This window comes from Pristiophorus japonicus, chromosome 4 (genome assembly GCF_044704955.1).
Source record: "Pristiophorus japonicus isolate sPriJap1 chromosome 4, sPriJap1.hap1, whole genome shotgun sequence".
Classification (NCBI taxonomy): Eukaryota; Metazoa; Chordata; class Chondrichthyes; family Pristiophoridae; genus Pristiophorus; species Pristiophorus japonicus.
This window is the reverse complement of record NC_091980.1, coordinates 18,881,307-18,899,730: the sequence shown is the minus strand read 5'-3', so window position 1 is coordinate 18,899,730 and position 18,424 is coordinate 18,881,307. Positions and strand designations below refer to the sequence as shown.

Sequence of the window (18,424 nt, the reverse complement as noted above, 5' to 3'; positions counted from 1 at the left end):
GCTCATAAATTCCCAACTCACAGCTCATTGATCTTCGTGTGTCGCCGGCCAGCTTTACAAATGGAGTCGTCGCCCACCAGTGCGGGGAAGCAGAATAAGTTCTCCAACTACCTTTGAAGTTCCTTTTCCTCCGCTCCACTTGTTTTGTTCAAGGCGATCAGAAGTTTATATCTGTGAGAGCTGCGGGTGTTAACTCTGTTTAGTTCCAGCGATGGTACAATGGACAGTTTTGTCGCAGTGCCAGCTGTGGCTCAGTGGGTGTCACATTCACCTCTGAGTCGTGAAGGTTGTGGGTTCAAGTCCCACTCCAGGAACTTGAGCACATAAATCTAAGCTGACACTCCAGTGCAGTGCTGAGGGAGTGCTGCACTGTTGGAGGTGCCATCATTTGGATGAGACGTTAAACCGAGGTTCCATCTGCCCTCTCAGGTGGACGTAAAAGATCCCATGGCACTATTTTGAAGAAGAGCAGGGAAGTTATCCCCGGTGTCCTGGGCCAATATTTATCCCTCAATCAACATCACAAAAACAAATTATCTGGTTATTATCACATTGCTGTTTGTGGGAGCTTGCTGTGTGCAAATTGGTTGCTGTGTTCCCCACATTACAAGAGTGACTACACACCAAAAGTACTCCATTTGCTGTAAAAGCCAGTCGTTAAAGGCTCTATATAAAAGCCAGTCTTTTCATTGCATTTTCTGCCATTGCCGTATTATTATTGACATGTAGCTCCCCGGTCTGAAGTGTCAGCATATCGCCACTATTCTGTGGGCTAGGGAGGTGGCGGGGCGGGGGGGGCAAATCAAAAGACTATTTGACTTCCTTAATCAACTCAGTAGTAAAAAGAGAACTTTCATTTATATCGAACTGTTCACGAGCTTCGAACATCCCAAAGTGCCTTCCAGCCAATAAAGTACTTTCGGAGTGTAGTCACTTCTGCAATGTGGAGAAACGCGACAGCCGACTTGCGCACAGCAAGCTCCCACAAGTAGCAATGTGATGATGACCGGATAATCTGATGTAGGTTGAGGGATAAATTTTGAACAGGACACCGAGGAGGACGCGTTTTTTTCTGAATAGTGCTGCGGGGTGTGTAATGTCCACCGGAGGGCGCAGAATCTGTTTAACGCCTCAGCCAAGCGACGGCACCTCCGACAGGGCAGCACTCTTTCAGCGTACTCCCTGTGCAAGGCACTCTCTTTTCTTTGCTGCTGTACATTCTCAGAGGTGTCGGTTACCCTGCGGTTACTTGCCAAGCAGCCATTTCCAAGGGTGGATCCAGACGGGGTGGTATTGACAGGACAGTCAACTGCAGAGGCACCACACCAGGCCTTGAACCCATTTCCTAATCGTCGCACAGCGTCCATCGATGGTTACTGCACTCCTGGAAACCTCCCCAAAAAGTGCTGAGGCCAATTGCACTCCCAACTACTGCACCAACTAAGATTGGTTCATTCGGCACAGATCGCCAAATGAGATGAGAACAGAAAATGCTGGAAGCACACAGTTGGCCAGACAGCGTCTGGGGAGAGACAGACAAGTTTATTTTAAGGTGCGAACACTTGGTCAGATGCTGACTGACCTAGCTGTGTGCCTCCAGTATAATCCTTATAACAACATAAGAAATAGGAGCAGGAGTAGGCCATTAGGCCCCTCGAGCCTGCTCTGTCATTCAATAAGATCATGGCTGATCTCCGACCTCAACTCCACTTTACTGCAGTATCCCCAGATCCCTTGATTCCCTTAATATCCAAAAATATATCGATCTCTGACTTGAATATACTCAACAACTGAGCCTCCACAGCCCTCTGGGGTAGAGAATTCCAAAGATTCACTACCCGCTGTGTGAAGAAATTTCTCCTCATCTCAGTTCTAAATGGCCGACCCTTTATTCTGAGACTGTGACCCCTGGTTCTAGCCTCCCCAGCCAGAGGAAACATCTACCCTGTCAAACCCCGTAAGAATTTTGTATGGTTCAATGAGACCACTTCTCATTTTTCTAAACTCTAGAGAATATCGGCCTAGTCTGCTCAATTTCTCCTCATAGGACAATCCCCCCCCATCCCAGGAATCAGTCTGATGAAGCTTCGTTGCATTCCTTCTATGGCAAGTATATCCTTCCTCAGGTAAGGAGAGCAAAACTGTACACAATACTCCAGGGGTGGTCTCACCAGGGTCCTATATAATTGCAAGAGTGTTGCATATTTCCAGCACTTGCAGTATTTTGCTATCTATATTAATTGGTCTGTCAACATGGATACCCTGCCTCCCACCCTGCGGAACAGATCAAATTTTACCTACGCTGCTGTCTCTCCCATGCTCTCCCATCAATCAGTGCCAGCTGTGGCTCAGTCTGAGCCGAGTCAGAAGGTTGTGGGTTCAAGTCCCACAAAAGTCTCGGCTGACGCTGCAGTGCAGTGCTGAGGGAGCGCTGCACTGTTGGGGGTGCCGTCTTTCGGATGTGGCGTTAAACCGAGGCCCCGTCTGCCCTCTCCGGTGAGCGGAAAAGATCCCATGGCACTGTTCGAAGACGAGCAGGGGAGTTATCCCCGGTATCCTGGACAATAGTTAACTCTCAAAGAGATAATCTGGTCATTATAACATTTTTGATTGCGGGAGCTTGCTGTGCACAAATTGCTGCACTTCCTACATTACAACAGTGACAACACTTCAGAAGGACTTCATTGTCTGTAAAGTGCATTGGGACGTCTGGTGGTCACGAAATGCGCTGTATAAATGCAAGTCTTTCCAATCAATGGACTGTTGACGCTCTTCAATCTGTACTGATCTGAAGTTTGACTCTGTCGTGAATTCAATGGCAGAAACTTCACCAATCTATTCAGATCCATAAAGGGCAGTATGTTTGACTACTGTTATATCAGTGGCCAATTTGTGTTGTACTGAACGGCTTCAAGTACAATTTTTGAACGTTTGGCTCCTTTGGATAACAGGTGAGAGACTCTTGCATTTGCATTTGGAAGAAATAAATTGCATTAGTATAGTACCTTGCAATCTCAAGGTGTCCCAAAGCCTTTTATAGCCAATGAAGTACTATTTGAAGTGAAGTCACTGTTGTAATGTGGGAAATGCGGCAGCCAATTGTACATCAATGTGATAATGACCAAGTAATCATGTTCTAATGATGTTGGTTAAGGGATAAATATTGACCAGGACACCAGGGAGAACTCCCCTGCTCTTCTTCCAAATAATGGATGAGGCATTTTTTTACAACCACCTGAGGGAGCAGACGGGTCCTCGGTTGAACATCTCGTCCGAAAGATTCCCCCCTCCAATATTGCAGCACTACTCCAGCACTCCACTGGAGCATCCACCTAGGTTTTGTGCTCAAGTCTCTAGAGTGGGACTTGAACCCACAACCTTCTGCGAGAGTGCTACCCACTCAGCCACGGCTGGTGCATGTGCAGTGAGAGGAGTCCACAGTTGCGTGGACAAAACCTCCCAAGTGGGATTCAGCCTGTAGAAGTATGTGGAGAATGCTGCTTGCACTGTGGGGAAGGCTTGGTGAGCTGCCTCCAAGGGCTGGCTTGGCGCCGGAGGCAACCCTGCAAGGGTTATGTATTTGCCTCGGTCGTGACGGAGCCAGACTGAGAATAATTGCAGAATGGTGCCCGCTGAGGGAGAGAAACAAGACTTCAAAGCATGTAAATGATTAAACATTTGATCTTTCTGATTGCCCACTCTACGGGCTAGGAGTTGTCGCGTGCAATTAATGAAATTACGGATACGTTCTTGATATGTGACCTTGGGCTTGAACCTGTCCAATGAGCCTTGAAAAGAAGAGGAAGGCGAAAGTGCTTTGGAATTAGCTGTCATCAAGTGCCACAGCAATTGTGGTACTGAATGCAGTAAATAACAAAGTTGCCTCTTGCCATCTCACTGATTGCACAAACCTGTTATTGTGATAATGGCACGAGATGTCCACGATTGACAGCACCTGGCTCAGAGTGAGCCCTGACCAACATTGTCCTGTTTCTGAGCTGTGCAGGGTTTGACATTGGATTTGGGGCAGGAATTGTGAAAGTATTCATTGCTGTACATTGGTGGGGTGGTCAAACATTTAGAGCTCAAGAGCCAGCGAGAAAAACTTTGCCTCTGAAAAATTCATTTTCAAATCCCTCTGTGGCCTCACCGCCACCCCCCCCCCCCCATCTCTGTAACCTCCTCCAGACCTACAACCCTCCAAGATCTGTGCTCATCCAATTCTGCCACCTTCTGCCTTTCCAATTTTAATCACTTTACCATTGGCGGCTGTGCACGCAGCTGCCCAGGCCTGAAGCCCCGTAATTCCCTGCCTAAACCTCTCCGCCTCTCTAACATTCTCCTCCTTTAAGGTGCTCATAAAACCTACCTCTTTGACCAAGCCTATGGTCACTTGACCTATTATCTCCTTATGTGGCTCGGTATCAAATGGTGTTTGATTACGCGCCTTTAAACTACCTTGGGATGTTTTGAACAAAAGAAGATAGACATTTCATGACCACCTGACATCTCAAAGTGCTTTACAGCCAACTAAGTACTTTTGGAGTGCAGTTACTGTTGCAATGCGGGAATCACAGAAGCCAATTTGTAAACAGCAAGCTCCCATAAACAGCAATGTGATAATGACCTGATAAACTGTTTTAGTGATGTTGATTGAAGGATAAATAATGGCCAGGACACCAGGGATAACTCCCCTGCTCTTCTTCAAAATAGTGCCAGGGGATCTTTCACATCCACCTGAGAGGGCAGAAGGGATCTCAGTTTAACCTCTCATCCAAAAGACAGGACCTCCACCAGTGCAGCACTCCCTCAGCACTGCACTGGAGTGCAGGCCTAGATTTATGTGCTCAAGTCCCTAGAGTGAGACTTGAACCCATGCCCTTCTGACGCAGAGGCGAGTGTACTACCCACTGAGCCGCAGCTGACTACGTGAAAGGCGCGATAGAAATGCAAGTTGCTGTTGAAAATGAGCCGGTCGGTTTGCATTCCGGAGCGGCTGTGGTGATGGTGCAAGATGGTGTATCTGAACTCCGATGCACGCCAACAAATACAAGTGCCTTAACTTTCCCAGCCCATGGCCTGCTTCCCCAATACTGTGAGGCTGGTTTTAAAAACGTAGAATCATCGAAAATTACAACACAGAACGAGGCCATTCGGCCATTGTGTCCATGCCGGTCGAAGAAGAGCTACCCAGCCTCATCCCATTTTCCAGCTCTTGGTCCGTAGCCCTGTAGGTCATGGCTTTAATTACACATCCAAGTACTTTTTAAATGTGATGAGGGTTTCTGCCTCTACCACCATTTCAGATGATGAGTTCCAGACCCTCACCACCCTCTGGGTGAATTTTTTTTTCTTCATCTCCCCACTGAACCTTCTATCAACTACTTTAAATCTATGCCCCTTGGTTTTTGAACCCTCTGCTAAGGGAAATAGATCGTTCCTATCCACTCTATCTAGGCCCCTCATAGTCTTATACACCTTGAATTAAATCTCCCCTCAGCCTCCTCTGTTCCAAAGAAAACAATCCCAGCCTATCTAATCTTTCCTCATAGCTAAAATTCTCCAGACCTGGTAACATCCTTGTAAATCTCCGCTGCGCCCTCTCCTGTAATGTAGTGACCAGAACTGGATGCAGTACTCAAGCTGTGGCCTAACAGGTTTTGAGGTTGTGTTCTATGTAAAGTATTCTGACGACATCACGAACAAATACACTCTACAGGATGGCCCCAACAGAACCTGTCGTCATGTGACCTTGCCACATGACCCTTTTATTATTTACATCAGTAGTTGCATTACTACAGTAGTCCACTAGGTGGAGCAGTAGTCCAATAGGGGGACCCCTATTGTATGCCACAAGCAGGAATGACAGTTCGGAGACATCCCTGTTTCTGTGCTGTAAGTATTATTTTTTTTATTCATTCCTGGGATGTGGATGTCGCTAACAAGGCCGGCTTTTATTGCCCATCAGTAATTGCCCTTGAGAAGGTGGTGGTGAGCCACCTTCTTGAACCGCTGCAGTCCGTGCGGTGAAGGTACTCCCACAGTGCTGTGAGGGAGGGAGTTCCAGAATTTTGACTCAGTGATGATGAAGGAACGGTGATATATTTTCAAGTCAGGGCAGTGTGTAACTTGGAGGGGAACTTTCAGGTGATGGTGCTCCCATGCTAATTAAGTAAAATGTTAATTTTATTCAATTTTAAGGCCAACTGAATTAACATCCCGGCACGTATAAAAGCAATATACACATAAAATAAAATATATTGCTCCAACTGAAAACAAAAAAATCTTAAAATAATAGGACTCAGTCTACACAATGTGTAAATGTTACAGTGCAAAATCTTTTACACTTCACACGAAGCAAACTGCAATTTGATTTTTTTTTTTAAGCACAGCCCAGTACTGAAAGCAAAGCAACCTGACACAAAAAACCCTTAAAGCTGACCCGGTTTCCAGTTAGATCAGCAATAATACTACTGAGCACTGAAAGGAGGTTGACATGTATATGTATTTATACAAAAGACTCCTTTGTAATGGTATCTGGTTTATCACAGCTTTAATGTACAGTTCCTTACTGTCTCACTAACAAAGGACACATATATAATTCCCCTTCTCCGCCGCCCCCACCGCCCCCCCCGCTCCAAGCAGGGTTTACAGTCACTGTCAACAGCCCATGTGAATGTGTGCAAGTCTCTATGTGTAACAAGTGTTGGCCCTAAGCTTATTGTTTCGTCTGTTGCTGCTGTTATGTTAAGGGGGAAAAAAATTCCTCTTAAGTTAAATACAGTTTGTGCTGCATTCTCGAGTACAGCGTAGTGGGCCTGACCTGCGAGAGACCATCAGCCGCAGGTCGGGGCCATAAAAGGAGCAGCGAGCGACAGCTCCTGGACAGTGTGACGGCGTCCCACTGCAAGGTACAGCGCGAGCTGGCGCAGGAGGGCGACAGCAGCGAAGAAGGACGTCATCAAGGTCAGGGTGCAGGAGCGGCAAGTGACTGTGGAGGGATGTGATTGGGACCTGGGGGAGGCATGAGTTCGGGGCCCAGAAGAGGCGAGGGACCAGGGGCAGCACGGGTCAGCCCACTCTGCGATATGTGTGCACACTAGGTGCGTGCAGCAGAGCTGGTCTCCAGTCGTCCTGGATAACCCTTGCCACTGGACCAAGACCTAGCTCTGTCAAGCCCGTGTGGTGGCTGGTGTGCAACGACCACCCCACCTTAAAAAATCCACACACAGGCATCTTCCACCCTTCAACGTGTAGTTCCAGACCTGGAATATTAGGTCCTTCTTTGAAACACCTGTGAACTCATCCCTTTTTGACGTGGAAGCAAGTCATCCTCGCTTCGAGGGACTGCCGTTGATGATGACTTGTCTGCTAACGTTGAATCATCATCTCAAATTGCTTCCACCAGCAGTGACTGACCTGTAACTATGCGCACTTCATTCTCCGTTACCTTATAATGTTTTCTCCATGTACAAGCCAAGATCGGAGGGACAAAATCTATAACTGTACTGCTGGGTGTTTTTCATCCATCACTGCTCTCAGCAAATCGCTTGAAAGGAGCTTGAGCTGGAAAATGGTTACTGCATTGTTGGAAGCAAGGGACTGGGAATTTAACCTACTATGTCAAGTTCATAAGCCCACCATCGCGCTTTACTGAAACCCAAGGGGCAATATTGTGTTCAATATACAACAGCAACAACTTGTATTTAATATAGCGCCTTTTACATAGTAAAACATTCCAAGGTGCTTTGCAGGAGCCGTTATCAAACAAAATTTGACACCGAGCCATATAAGGAGATATTAGGGCAGATGAGAGGTAGGTTTTAAGGTGCGTCTTAAAGGAGGAAAAAGAGGTAACGAGGGGGAGAGCTTTCGGGAGGGAATTCCAGAGCTTGGGGCCTAGGTTGAGCGACTAAAATCAGCGTTGCTCAACCGGCCAGAATTAGAGGAGCGCAGATATCTCAGGGAGTTGAGGGGCTGGAGGAGATTACAGAGATCGGGAGGGGTTTGAAAACAAGAGTGAGAATTTTGAAATTGAGGCGTTGCTTAACCGGGAGCCAATGTAGATCAGCGAGCACAGGGGTGATGGGCAAGCGGGACTTGGTGCGAGTTAGGTGCTGGGCAGCCGCGTTTTTTTTGACCTAAAGTTTAAGTAGGGTAGAATGTGGTAAGCCAACCAGCAGTGTGTTGGAATAGACAAGGCTAGAGATAACGGGATGCATGTTTCAGCAGCGGATGAGCTGAGGCAAGGGAGGAGTTGGGCGATGTTACGGAGGGGGAAATAGGCGGTCTTGGTTATGCCGCAGATATGTGGTCGGAAGCTCATTTCAGGGTCAAGTATGACACCAAGGTGGCAAGCAGTCTGGTTCAGCCTCCGGCAGATCAGCTGCTCATTCACCTCATTGCGGTTTGTGGGAGCTTGCTGTGCACAAATTGCCCGACCTGCTTGCATACATAATGACAGCGACTACACTTCAAAATAAATTCATTAGCGGCGAAACTCTTCAGCGTGCAAACTATGTGAGAGAAATGCAAGTCAAATTTTGCTCCTGCGAAGCACCTTGTGGCATTGTTGCTACGTTGAAGGCACTATGGAAATGCAAGTGGTTGTTGTCGCTGTGACTAGGATTCGGTGCTTTGTCCTTTGCTGTCGTTGTGACACGATGCCAGCTGTGCTTCCACAGTGTTAGTGGACAGGGCCTTTGCGTAAAGCCCCTGTCCACCGAAAAGCTGCTAAATCAGAATTGCATGCAGATGTAAATAAAAACAAACAAGAGTACAGAAGGCCACTGCTCCCTTGTGTCTGGAGTTATTGTCAATGATAATCAGAGGCTTCTGTCAGCTGAACTCCCATGAAGTCACTATTGTCTCTTTGTCAAGAGTGAAGTAAATGGCAAATCAATAAGAAGTGATTATAGGGTCTTTGCTGTTTCCTTGGTTACGGGCCTAGTACATGTTACTGTTAGGACATACTAATGTCTGCAGTTTCTATCTGGCTATTTTCGAGTAAAGCAGAACTGTTTCAATGAGGTGATTGATGACCACTAATTTCTGGCCAGAAGCTTGTCACCTGATGAGACAATACTCTATCGTCTCTACCCTCCAACCTCCTCTCTCTCAGAAACCTTGCTGTTTTTTCTCTTTTATCGATACGACTATGGTCACTACCCCTGCGAACTTCCCTCTCTCATTCCTCCGAACCTCCAAACATTCATACCCTGATTTCCTACCCTGAACTCTTAAGAATTATTACACCATCTGCAACACCTAACTCATTCTTTCCCAGGATCTTCGAACTGTGGGACTCCTTACTTACCTTTTTCTCCCCTCCTCCCTCAGTCCCATCCTCCCTCCTCCATCAGTCCCATCCTCCTCCCCTCCTCCCTCAGTGCTATCCTCCTTCAGTCTCCTTCCCACCACTCCCTACCTCCACCCTCAGTCCTCTCCTCCCTTACCCCTCCTTCCCTCAGTCCCATCCTCCCTCAGTCCCCTCCTTCCCTCAGTCCCATCCTCCCTCAGTCCCCTCCTTCCCTCAGCTCCTGCCCTGCTCCTTTCCTCCTCCCTCAGTCCCATCCTGCTCTCCTCCCTCAGTACCCTCCTCCCTCAGTCCCCTCCTCTCCTGCTCTCTCAGCCCTGGGATCTCCGCCTCCTCCAGCACTTTGAAAACCAAAGCTTTGTGCCACTTCTCGACTTGCTTTCAGACCAGCCATGATCTAATGGAGTGGTGGAACAGGCTCGCGGGGTTAAACGGCCTACTCCTCTTCCTAGAAGCAAGTTTTCTGTTTTTTACGTTGCCGGCACGTATGGGACTTTCCTCGACCTCGGGGAAGATCTACGATTAGAAAATGAAATTGGCAAAACAAAAGTTACGTTAAAAAAAAAGTCGCTTTTATATTGAGGTGGTATCGCTAATGTAGGATGCGTGATTCTGCACTGCTGAAGATCAACCTTGCAGTGTTGGAAAATCTGACAGCAGTGAAGGACGAGCTTCTGTGACTGGAGCCCTGCAGACGGCCCAATATAAAAGCTGAGGTCGGCTGCAGATTGAAATCCTAGCACATTACAGACATCAAGATTTTGACCATTTGTCAAAAGGGCAACTGGCAACAACAACACCTTGCATTTACATAGCACCTTTAATGTGATGAAATGATTGAGGGAGGTCGGGGTGGAGGAGGTGGGGAGGGGACTGAATGGCGTTTCTCTTCTTAGGCAGTCCCCCGGAGTCGCGGATGACTTGCTTCCACACCAACATTAGTTTTAAGGTGACTGATGAGACCAATGCGGGATCTGCAGTCTCTTGTCACTGGTGGGGCAGGTGATGGTTGAAGGATGGGTGGATGGGGTGTTTGGTTTGTCATACGCTCCTTCCGCTGTTTGTACTTGGCTTCCGCGTACTCCCAACAAAGAGACTCGGACGTGTTCGGTGCCTTCCCAAATGATTCTCCTGCACTTTGAGCGGTCTTGGGCCAGGGATTCCCAAAAGTCGATGGAGATGTTTTATCAAGGAGGCTTTGAGGGTATCCTTGAAGCGTTTCCTCTGCCCACCTGGGGCTCGCTTGTCATGCCGGAGCTCAGAGTAGAGCACTTGTTTTGGGAGTCTAGTGTCGGGCTACGGACGATGTGACCCGTCCATCAGAGCTGATTGAGCGTGGTCAATGCCTCGTTGCTGGGGATGTTGGCCTGAGCGAGAACACTGATGTTGGTGCGCCTATCCTGCCAATTGATTTGCAGGATTTTGCGGAGGCAACGTTGGTGGTACTTCTCCAGCGCTTTGATGTGCCTACTGAACATTGTCTCTGAAGCTTATAGGAGGGTCGGTATCACTACAGCTCTGTAGACCATGAGCTTGGTGCCGGGTTTGAGATCCTGTTCTTCAAACACTCATCAGCCAAAGTTTGACACCGAGTCACACAAGGAGATTTTAGGACTAGTGACCAAAAACTAGGTCAAAGTAGGTTTTAAGGGGAGCAGAGAGGTTTAGGGAGGGCATTCCAGTGCTACGACCAAGGTAGTTGAAGGCATGGCCGCCAATGGTGGAGCGAAGGAAATCGGTGATATGCAAGAGATCAGAATAAAAGCTGCGCAAAAAGGGCCCCAGTGTAATTTGATGTTATTGCATCCACATCAACCACAAAGCTACTGTATTGGGCCCAAGAGGAGTGTTTGCGCAGCCCGTACCCGAAGCACGGATCCCTCACATCTGGCAATGTGATATATTCTTGCGACATCACTAACAAACACACTCTACAAGATGGCTCCAACTGTCATCATATGACTTTTGCACATGACCCTTTTATTGTATTTCCATCAGTAGTTGCATTACATCGGTTGTCCACTAGGTGGAGCAGTAGTCCACTCGGGGGAGCTCTATTGCAGACACCAATCCAGCTGTGAAAGCTTCCCGGTTTCAAAAAATAGAAAGGCTTTGCAGCAGGATTTATACTGGGGCTGCCGCTGTCCTTGTGAGATCCATGCTTCGGGGACCAGAGGGGCGATCATCCTCACTGGTCCCCCCGCCCCCCCACGCCCCCCAATCCTCAACCTCAACATCTGTATAAAAAGGACCTAAAGCCTCATTTTATGTATCCTGTACCAAACCTGGGGTCTTCGCCACAGTTCAACATTTTAATTGATGGCTTTCATGATCGCTTTTCGAAGAGCTTCTTGATCACATCCTGAAGAGTTTTGAAGTGGAAAATAGAAACAGCAGTAGGCCATGCAGCCCCGCGGGGCTGCTCCGCCATTTAATTAGATCACGGCTGATCTGCACCTCAAGTGTTTGCTCCGGTTGGATTTTGTTTTAATAATATGCTATTGCCTCAGTATTACTTATAGCCCGGTAATGTAGTCAATAGTCCTGGTAGCCTGCAGCTTGTATATAACTTCATTTTCAGTTTCTAAACATTTAATTAAACGGAAGGGGTTGGTTTTGCCTGTCCCGCTGACTGTCTCTAGAATTAAGGGCCGCTGGAAAAACGGGTCAGACAGCTTCCGTGGAGAGAGAAACGGAGCTAACGTTTCAGGTCTTTGACCTTTCATCGGAACCCCTTTTTCACGAAAGGTCATTGACCTGAAATGCTGTGTGTCCCTCCACAGGTACTGCCTGATCTGCTGAGTATTTCCAGCTATTTCTGGTTTTATTTTAGATTTCCAGTATCCGCAGTATTTTGATTATTTTTTTTTTGCTTCTGAAGTTATGCCAAACTCCCTCCAATGGTTCAGTTGGTAACTTCACTGCCCAAAGTGAGTATGGTGCCATACTGACCATAAAGTCCAGGATTTAATAACTGGTCGGCACTAAATTGTCTTAGCTTATCCCCTGCTTGTAGAATCAAAGAACGATGCAGCACAGAATGAGGCCATTTGGCCCATCATGCCTGTGCCGGCTCTTTGAAAGAACGATCCAGTTAGTCCCACTCCCCTGCTCATTTTCCCCATAGAGCCTGCATTTTTTTTTCCCCCGTCAATATTTGACCAATTCCCAAATTATAATCCAGTGAACCTCCTCTCCCTACTGGAAAATGTATATGTGTATGTCAAACATGGGCTGGATCATGCTGGTCTGTAATCACTCCCCACCCTCTTGAAGATAATAATAGGTGCCAAGCGGTCATAGACAGGCTGGTGAAATGGGCAGACATGAAGATGATGTTCAACGCAAAAAATTGTGAGGTGATACATTTTGGGAGGAAGAATGAGACGAGACAATACTTGCTAAATGTTACAATTTTAAAGGGGGTTCAAGAAAAGAGACCTGGGGGTGCTTGTGGCCAAATCTTTCAATATGGCAGGACAGGTTAACAAAGCAGTTGATAAAGCAGATGGGATCCTGGGATTTATAGACAGAGGCATAGAGTACAAAAGCCAAAATGTTATACTCAGCTGGAGTATTGTGTCCAATTCTGGGCACCACACTTTAAGAAGGATGTGAAGGCTTTGGAGAGGGTACAGAAGAGATTTACCAGAATGGTTCCAGGGAGCAGGGATTTCAGTTACGTGGATAGAGTGGAGAAGCTGGGGTTGTTCTCCTTAGAGCAGAGACAGCGAAGAGGGGGTTTAACATTAAGAGTTCGGAGAGAGAGGAACGGTTTCCAATGGCTGATAACCAGAGGGCGGGGATTTAAGGTGATTGGGAAAAGAACCAGAGGCGACATGAGGGGAAAACTTTTTAACGCAATGAGCAGTCAGGATTTGGAACGCACTGCCTGATAGGGTGGGGGATACAGATTCAATAGTAGCCTTCAAACAGGAATTGGACGAAGACTTGAAGGAGAAAAAATTGCAGGGATTAAGGAAAGATCGAGGAGAAGTGGAACTAGCTGGATTGCTCTTCGAAAGATGGGCCGAATGGCCTCCTTTGCCATACTATTCTGTGATTCTCAGCCTTTCAACACTCAGTGCCCAAATGCAACCATTAATAATCGACATGTGGGCAGGGAGCCAGAGGGTGACTGGCACCTGTACAACTGTATTGCGCCATCAATCAATGCATTTGAGAGAGAAAATTGCTGAGTACGCTTTTTTCAGTTGCTGTGCTTTTTTATCTCCGCTTTGCGTTAGATTGAGCAGTTAGCGGGATGATTTTTCGTATGTGTGTGTGTGTGTGTGTGTGTCTTCAGCTGTGCCCCATTCACATGCGACTGTCTGCAATTTGCTTGCCAATTTGAGAGAGTATTTTCTCTGTGACTGGTAATGAATTACTGGTCTAGGTTGTTTTGGAAGTACCTTGTCTTCCTTTACCCAGTAAGGGCCGTTGTCTTTAGATTCCATTCACAAGCTCATCATTTGGCCATAACTCGAGAGGGGGAAAAGCTGAGGGCGGGCCATAGGCTGGTGATCCTGGTGCCAATTCCGTCATTTAAACTTCAGCAAAGCATTGAGCACCTTTAATGATTGTAATCGCTAATCAGGGCAGCAATGCACTGCCTGAAAGGGTGGTGACAGCAGATTCAATAGTAACCTTCAAAAGGGTATTGGATAAATAATTGAAAAGGAAAGAAATATGCAGGGCTACGGAGAAAGAAATTGGGGAGTGGGATGAATTGGGTCGCTCAGGCATGATAAGCTGAAAGGCCTCCTTCAGTGCTGCATGATTCTAATTAACTACACATCCAATGGTCTTGAATATCTTCTGATCTTAAATCTAGCCTTTTTATTTGACTCCCTTGCGAATAAAAACCCCACGTTTAACAAGTAACTGTATTGCCTCTTTCACCATAACAAGTGTATATGACTTCCAGAGTCTCTTTTCTGAAGCGCCATGTTATGTTTCCGGCTGGGGTCATGTCTCGTTTGCATGTCCCCTGGGTTTGATTTGTTCTATCCTTCCTGTGAGAAAAAAAACAGAATCGAAAACATTCTTTCATTTTTCTGGAATACCCACATCACTAATATGTCACCATAGTTCCAGAGCCAGATTGTTCTGTTATTTATTGGTGGTCAGACCTTCAGCTGCCTAGGTCCTTATCTCTGGAGTTCCCTCCCTGAATCTCTCCGCCCCTCTCGCGCTCTCTCTCCTCATTTAAGACGCTCCTTAAAACCTACCTCTTTGACCAAGCTTTTGGTCACCTGCCCTTCTGTATCTGGATCGGTGTCAAATTTTGTTTGACAGCGAGCCTGTGAAGCACCCCGGGATGCTTTACTAAGATAAAGGCGCTATATAAATGCAGGCTGTTGTTGTTTGTCTCGTGGTTGTGCATTTCCCCATTGTGCGGCTGAGTACGTGGCCAGAAAACTGTCTCACTTCTTCCGATCGCAACGTCTGAGGCAGCAGAAGATGAGTGAAGCAGCCCAGGGAACTAAATCCACTTTCTGTTCTCGTCCTCCCCCAAATTTCTCCCTGTTTCTGTCCACTCCTTGTACGAATGCCAGCAGACCTCCTGTACCAAGCTCATAGGCAAGTCTGGAAAATGTCTGTAGGACAACTCTTATCATGAAGATATCATAACTGGCCCTGATCCTGGCGATATTCGTCATCTTACACTGGAACGTACCAGCGTTGCTCATTGGGTGACATTTCCCACTGCTGACGTGGTTGGCATTAGTTATCTCGATAGCATAGTGGTTATGTTAGTGAACCAGTAATCCACGAGGCCTGAACTATTAATCAAGAGAAGTGAATTCAAATGGCAGCTGGGGAATTTAAATTCAGATAAATAAATCTGTACTTTTTTTAAAAAGCTAGTAATGGTGACCATGAAACTACTGGATGTTATAAAAACCCAACTGGTTCACTAATGTCCTTTAGGGAAGGAAATCTGCCGTCCTTACCCGGATCTGGCCTATAGGTGACTCCAGACCCACAGCAATGTGGCTGACTCTTAACGGCCCTCTGAAATAGCCGAGCAAGTCACTCAGCTGTACCAAACCGTTATGACCAAGTCAGCACTGTGGGAGCACCTTCACCACACGGACTGCAGCGGTTCAAGATGGCGGCTCACCACCACCTTCTCAAGGGCAATTAGGGATGGGCAATAAATGCCGGCCTGGCCAGGGACGCCCACATCCCGCGAACAAATTTAAAAAAAAAATCTCAGCAAAAGACCACAGATTTGGATCTGACCCCTTCCATCTGGCCAGCACACTGGACTTATTCAAGAGATGGCGAGAGGCTGTAATGGGGACATGGGCGGGATGGTGTGCTGGAAGGATTAAATTAAATGGCCTTCTTCCTCAGAACCCATCTGGTTCTGCTCAGTTCTGCACTCTCTGGTAAGCTTATCTACATAACCAGCAAGGAGGATCGGAAAAGCTATTAACAGAACAAAATGTGAACGTGATTAATAGTGTTCCACAGTGAAAGGACTGGAGACTTTCTATCACTGTCTTCTTTAGCACACTGTTGAAAAGTAACTTGAATTGACATCCTGATTTCCCAGGCTGCTGAATATATTTCTGTATCCAGACTCGAATATTCCAATGCTCCCCCGGCCAGCCTCCCATCTTCCACCCTCATCTAAAATACTGCTGCCCGTATCCTAACGCCAACGAGTCCCGCTCGCCCATCACCCCCTGTGCTCGCTGACCTACATTGGCACCCGGTCTAGCAAGTTTAAAATTCTCATCCTTCTGTTCAAATTCCTCCATGGCCTCGCCCCTCCCTGTCTCTGCAATCTCCACCCCAGCCTTACAACCCCCCCGGGAACTCTACCTTCCTCCAAACTTGGCCTCTTCCGCATCCCCGATTTCCTTTGCCCCGACATTGGTGCCCGTGCCTTCAACTGTCTGGGCCCTAAACTCTGGAATTCCCTCCCTAATCCTATATACCGCTCTTTCCTCCTTTAAACCGCTCCTCAAAACCTACCTCTTTTGGTCATCTGCCGTAAATCTCCTTAATATGTCGCTTGGTTTCAAATTCCGTCTGATCAACGCTGCTGTGAAACGTCTTTGGATGCTTTACCACATTCAAGGCGCTATATAAATGCAAGTTGTCGTTGCGGGCAATGGGCTGAAAACTAATGAATTTGTGTTTTTTTTCCCTTCATCTCGTTAGATCTCAGACCGCTCCCTGACGTGGCTATGACTGGCAATTGTACGAGAGAATGCACAGAATTTGGTCACTCTGACACTTGCTGGATGCCGGGGCAACCGTCGCCCAACAGGAAGGAGAAAAACGCCCCCAAACTTTCCACCTTTGTGCCTTACGAAGAACGGGGGAGCCAGGATCGCCTGACCAACGGGAGTCCGGGGCTCACGGAGGACCGCAGTGCCAAGATGGCCAACCTCCGCTTCATACCGACGCACAGTGCCTTCCCCAGTTCCAACCACGAGCCCGACCAGGACTCGGACCACGAGGAAATCCCGCTCACCCAACCCCCTGACTACCAGCAGGCCTCCGGCCCTGCCCCCCCCAATTCCAAGCGGGAAATTTATCTGTGAGGCGTGACGGAGCCTGCTCTGTGCCTGTTTGAAGCCGTTTTCACCACACGGAAATGCAAGAGTTAGGAAGGAAAATAGACAACAAAGAGAAACGTACGGGACAAACACAGCAAACAATCTATATATATACACACATATACAAAGGCTTTATCGCCCGCACTGCAATTCTACGGCACACTTGAATTTCAAAGAGTGGACGGGATTGAAATGCGACTGTTCTGGTTGCGTATTGTCCAGGCACCTGAGAACTCATATTCGTGTGGAAGCAAGTCATCCTTGACTCCGAGGGGACTGCCTAAGAGAGAGATTGTCCAGGGTTGTCCACATCATTAGCGGAACCTCCAGCCCAGCTGGTGTCAACGGCGGAGAAACAAAACACACAAGTGGTCAAACAACCCAAAACTTGACTTCGGTGACCTACTAAACATTTCCGTCGCTGCCGAACTTCGTAACCGCATGCGATCGATTCTTTTTATTTCACTTATCTTTTCGTGTTCTTGTTTCTTGTGTGTGTGGGTGTGTGTGTGTGTGTGTATGTGTGTGGGTGTATATGGGGGTGGGTGTGTGTATGTGTGTGTGTGTGTGGGTGTATATGGGGGTGGGTGTGTGTATGTGTGTGTGGGTATGTGGGGGTGAGTGTGGGTATGTGTGTGTGGGTATGTGTGTGTGTGTATGTAATTGTGTGTGTGTGTGAGTGAGTGTATGTATGTGTGGGTGTGTGTAATTGTGTGTGTGTAATTGTGTATGTGTGTGTGAGTGAGTGTATGTTTGTGTGGGTGTGTGTGTGTGCGTATGTGCACGTGGGGGTGGGTGTATGTGTGTGTGTGTGGTGGTGGGGGTGGTGTGTGTGTGTGTATGTAATTGTGTGTGTGTGTAATTGTGTATGTGTGTGTGAGTGAGTGTATGTATGTGTGGGTGTGTGTAATTGTGTGTGTGTGTAATTGTGTATGTGTGTGTGAGTGAGTGTATGTTTGTGTGGGTGTGTGTGTGTGTAATTGTGTGTGTGTGGGTGTGTGTGTGTGTGCGTATGTGCACGTGGGGGTGGGTGTATGTGTGTGTGTGTGGTGGTGGGGGTGGTGTGTGTGTGTGTATGTGAGTGTGTGTGGTGGTGGGGGTGGTGTGTGTGTGTGTATGTGAGTGTGTGTGGTGGTGGGGGTGGTGTGTGTGTGTGTATGTGAGTGTGTGTGGTGGTGGGGGTGGTGTGTGTGTGTGTATGTGAGTGTGTGTGGTGGTGGGGGTGGTGTGTGTGTGTGTATGTGAGTGTGTGTGGTGGTGGGGGTGGTGTGTGTGTGTGTATGTGTGTGTGTGTGGTGGTGGGGGTGGGTGTATGTGTGTGTGTGTGTGTGGTTGTGGGGGTGGTGTGTGTGTGTGTGTATGTGAGTGTGTGTGGTGGTGAGGGTGGGTGCGGACAGATATGATTGGTTCATGCCATCTGTGTGGGTGGTGATGATGCTGGGGGAGGGGAAAACCAAAAAAAGATCAAGCTTACGCTCATGTAGTTCTAGACTTGGCACCTCAGTGCTTAATCTCTCGTTGTCAAGCA

General features: G+C 47.6%; 1 protein-coding gene across 3 annotated transcripts in view; it reads left to right on the top strand.

The window, feature by feature from the left end:
• LOC139262845 (protocadherin-1-like) overlaps window positions 1–17,681 on the top strand; it is a 422,377-nt gene extending 404,696 nt beyond the window's left edge. For 2 of the 3 annotated variants that reach the window (XM_070878026.1, XM_070878025.1), the window contains exon 4: window positions 16,496–17,681. In XM_070878026.1, the coding sequence (XP_070734127.1) occupies window positions 16,496–16,881 (386 nt within the window). In that variant the 3' untranslated portion in view covers window positions 16,882–17,681. The remainder of the gene's footprint in view (window positions 1–16,495) is intronic. The other variant, XM_070878027.1, reaches the window with a different exon arrangement.
• Window positions 17,682–18,424: the final 743 nt, after the last annotated feature.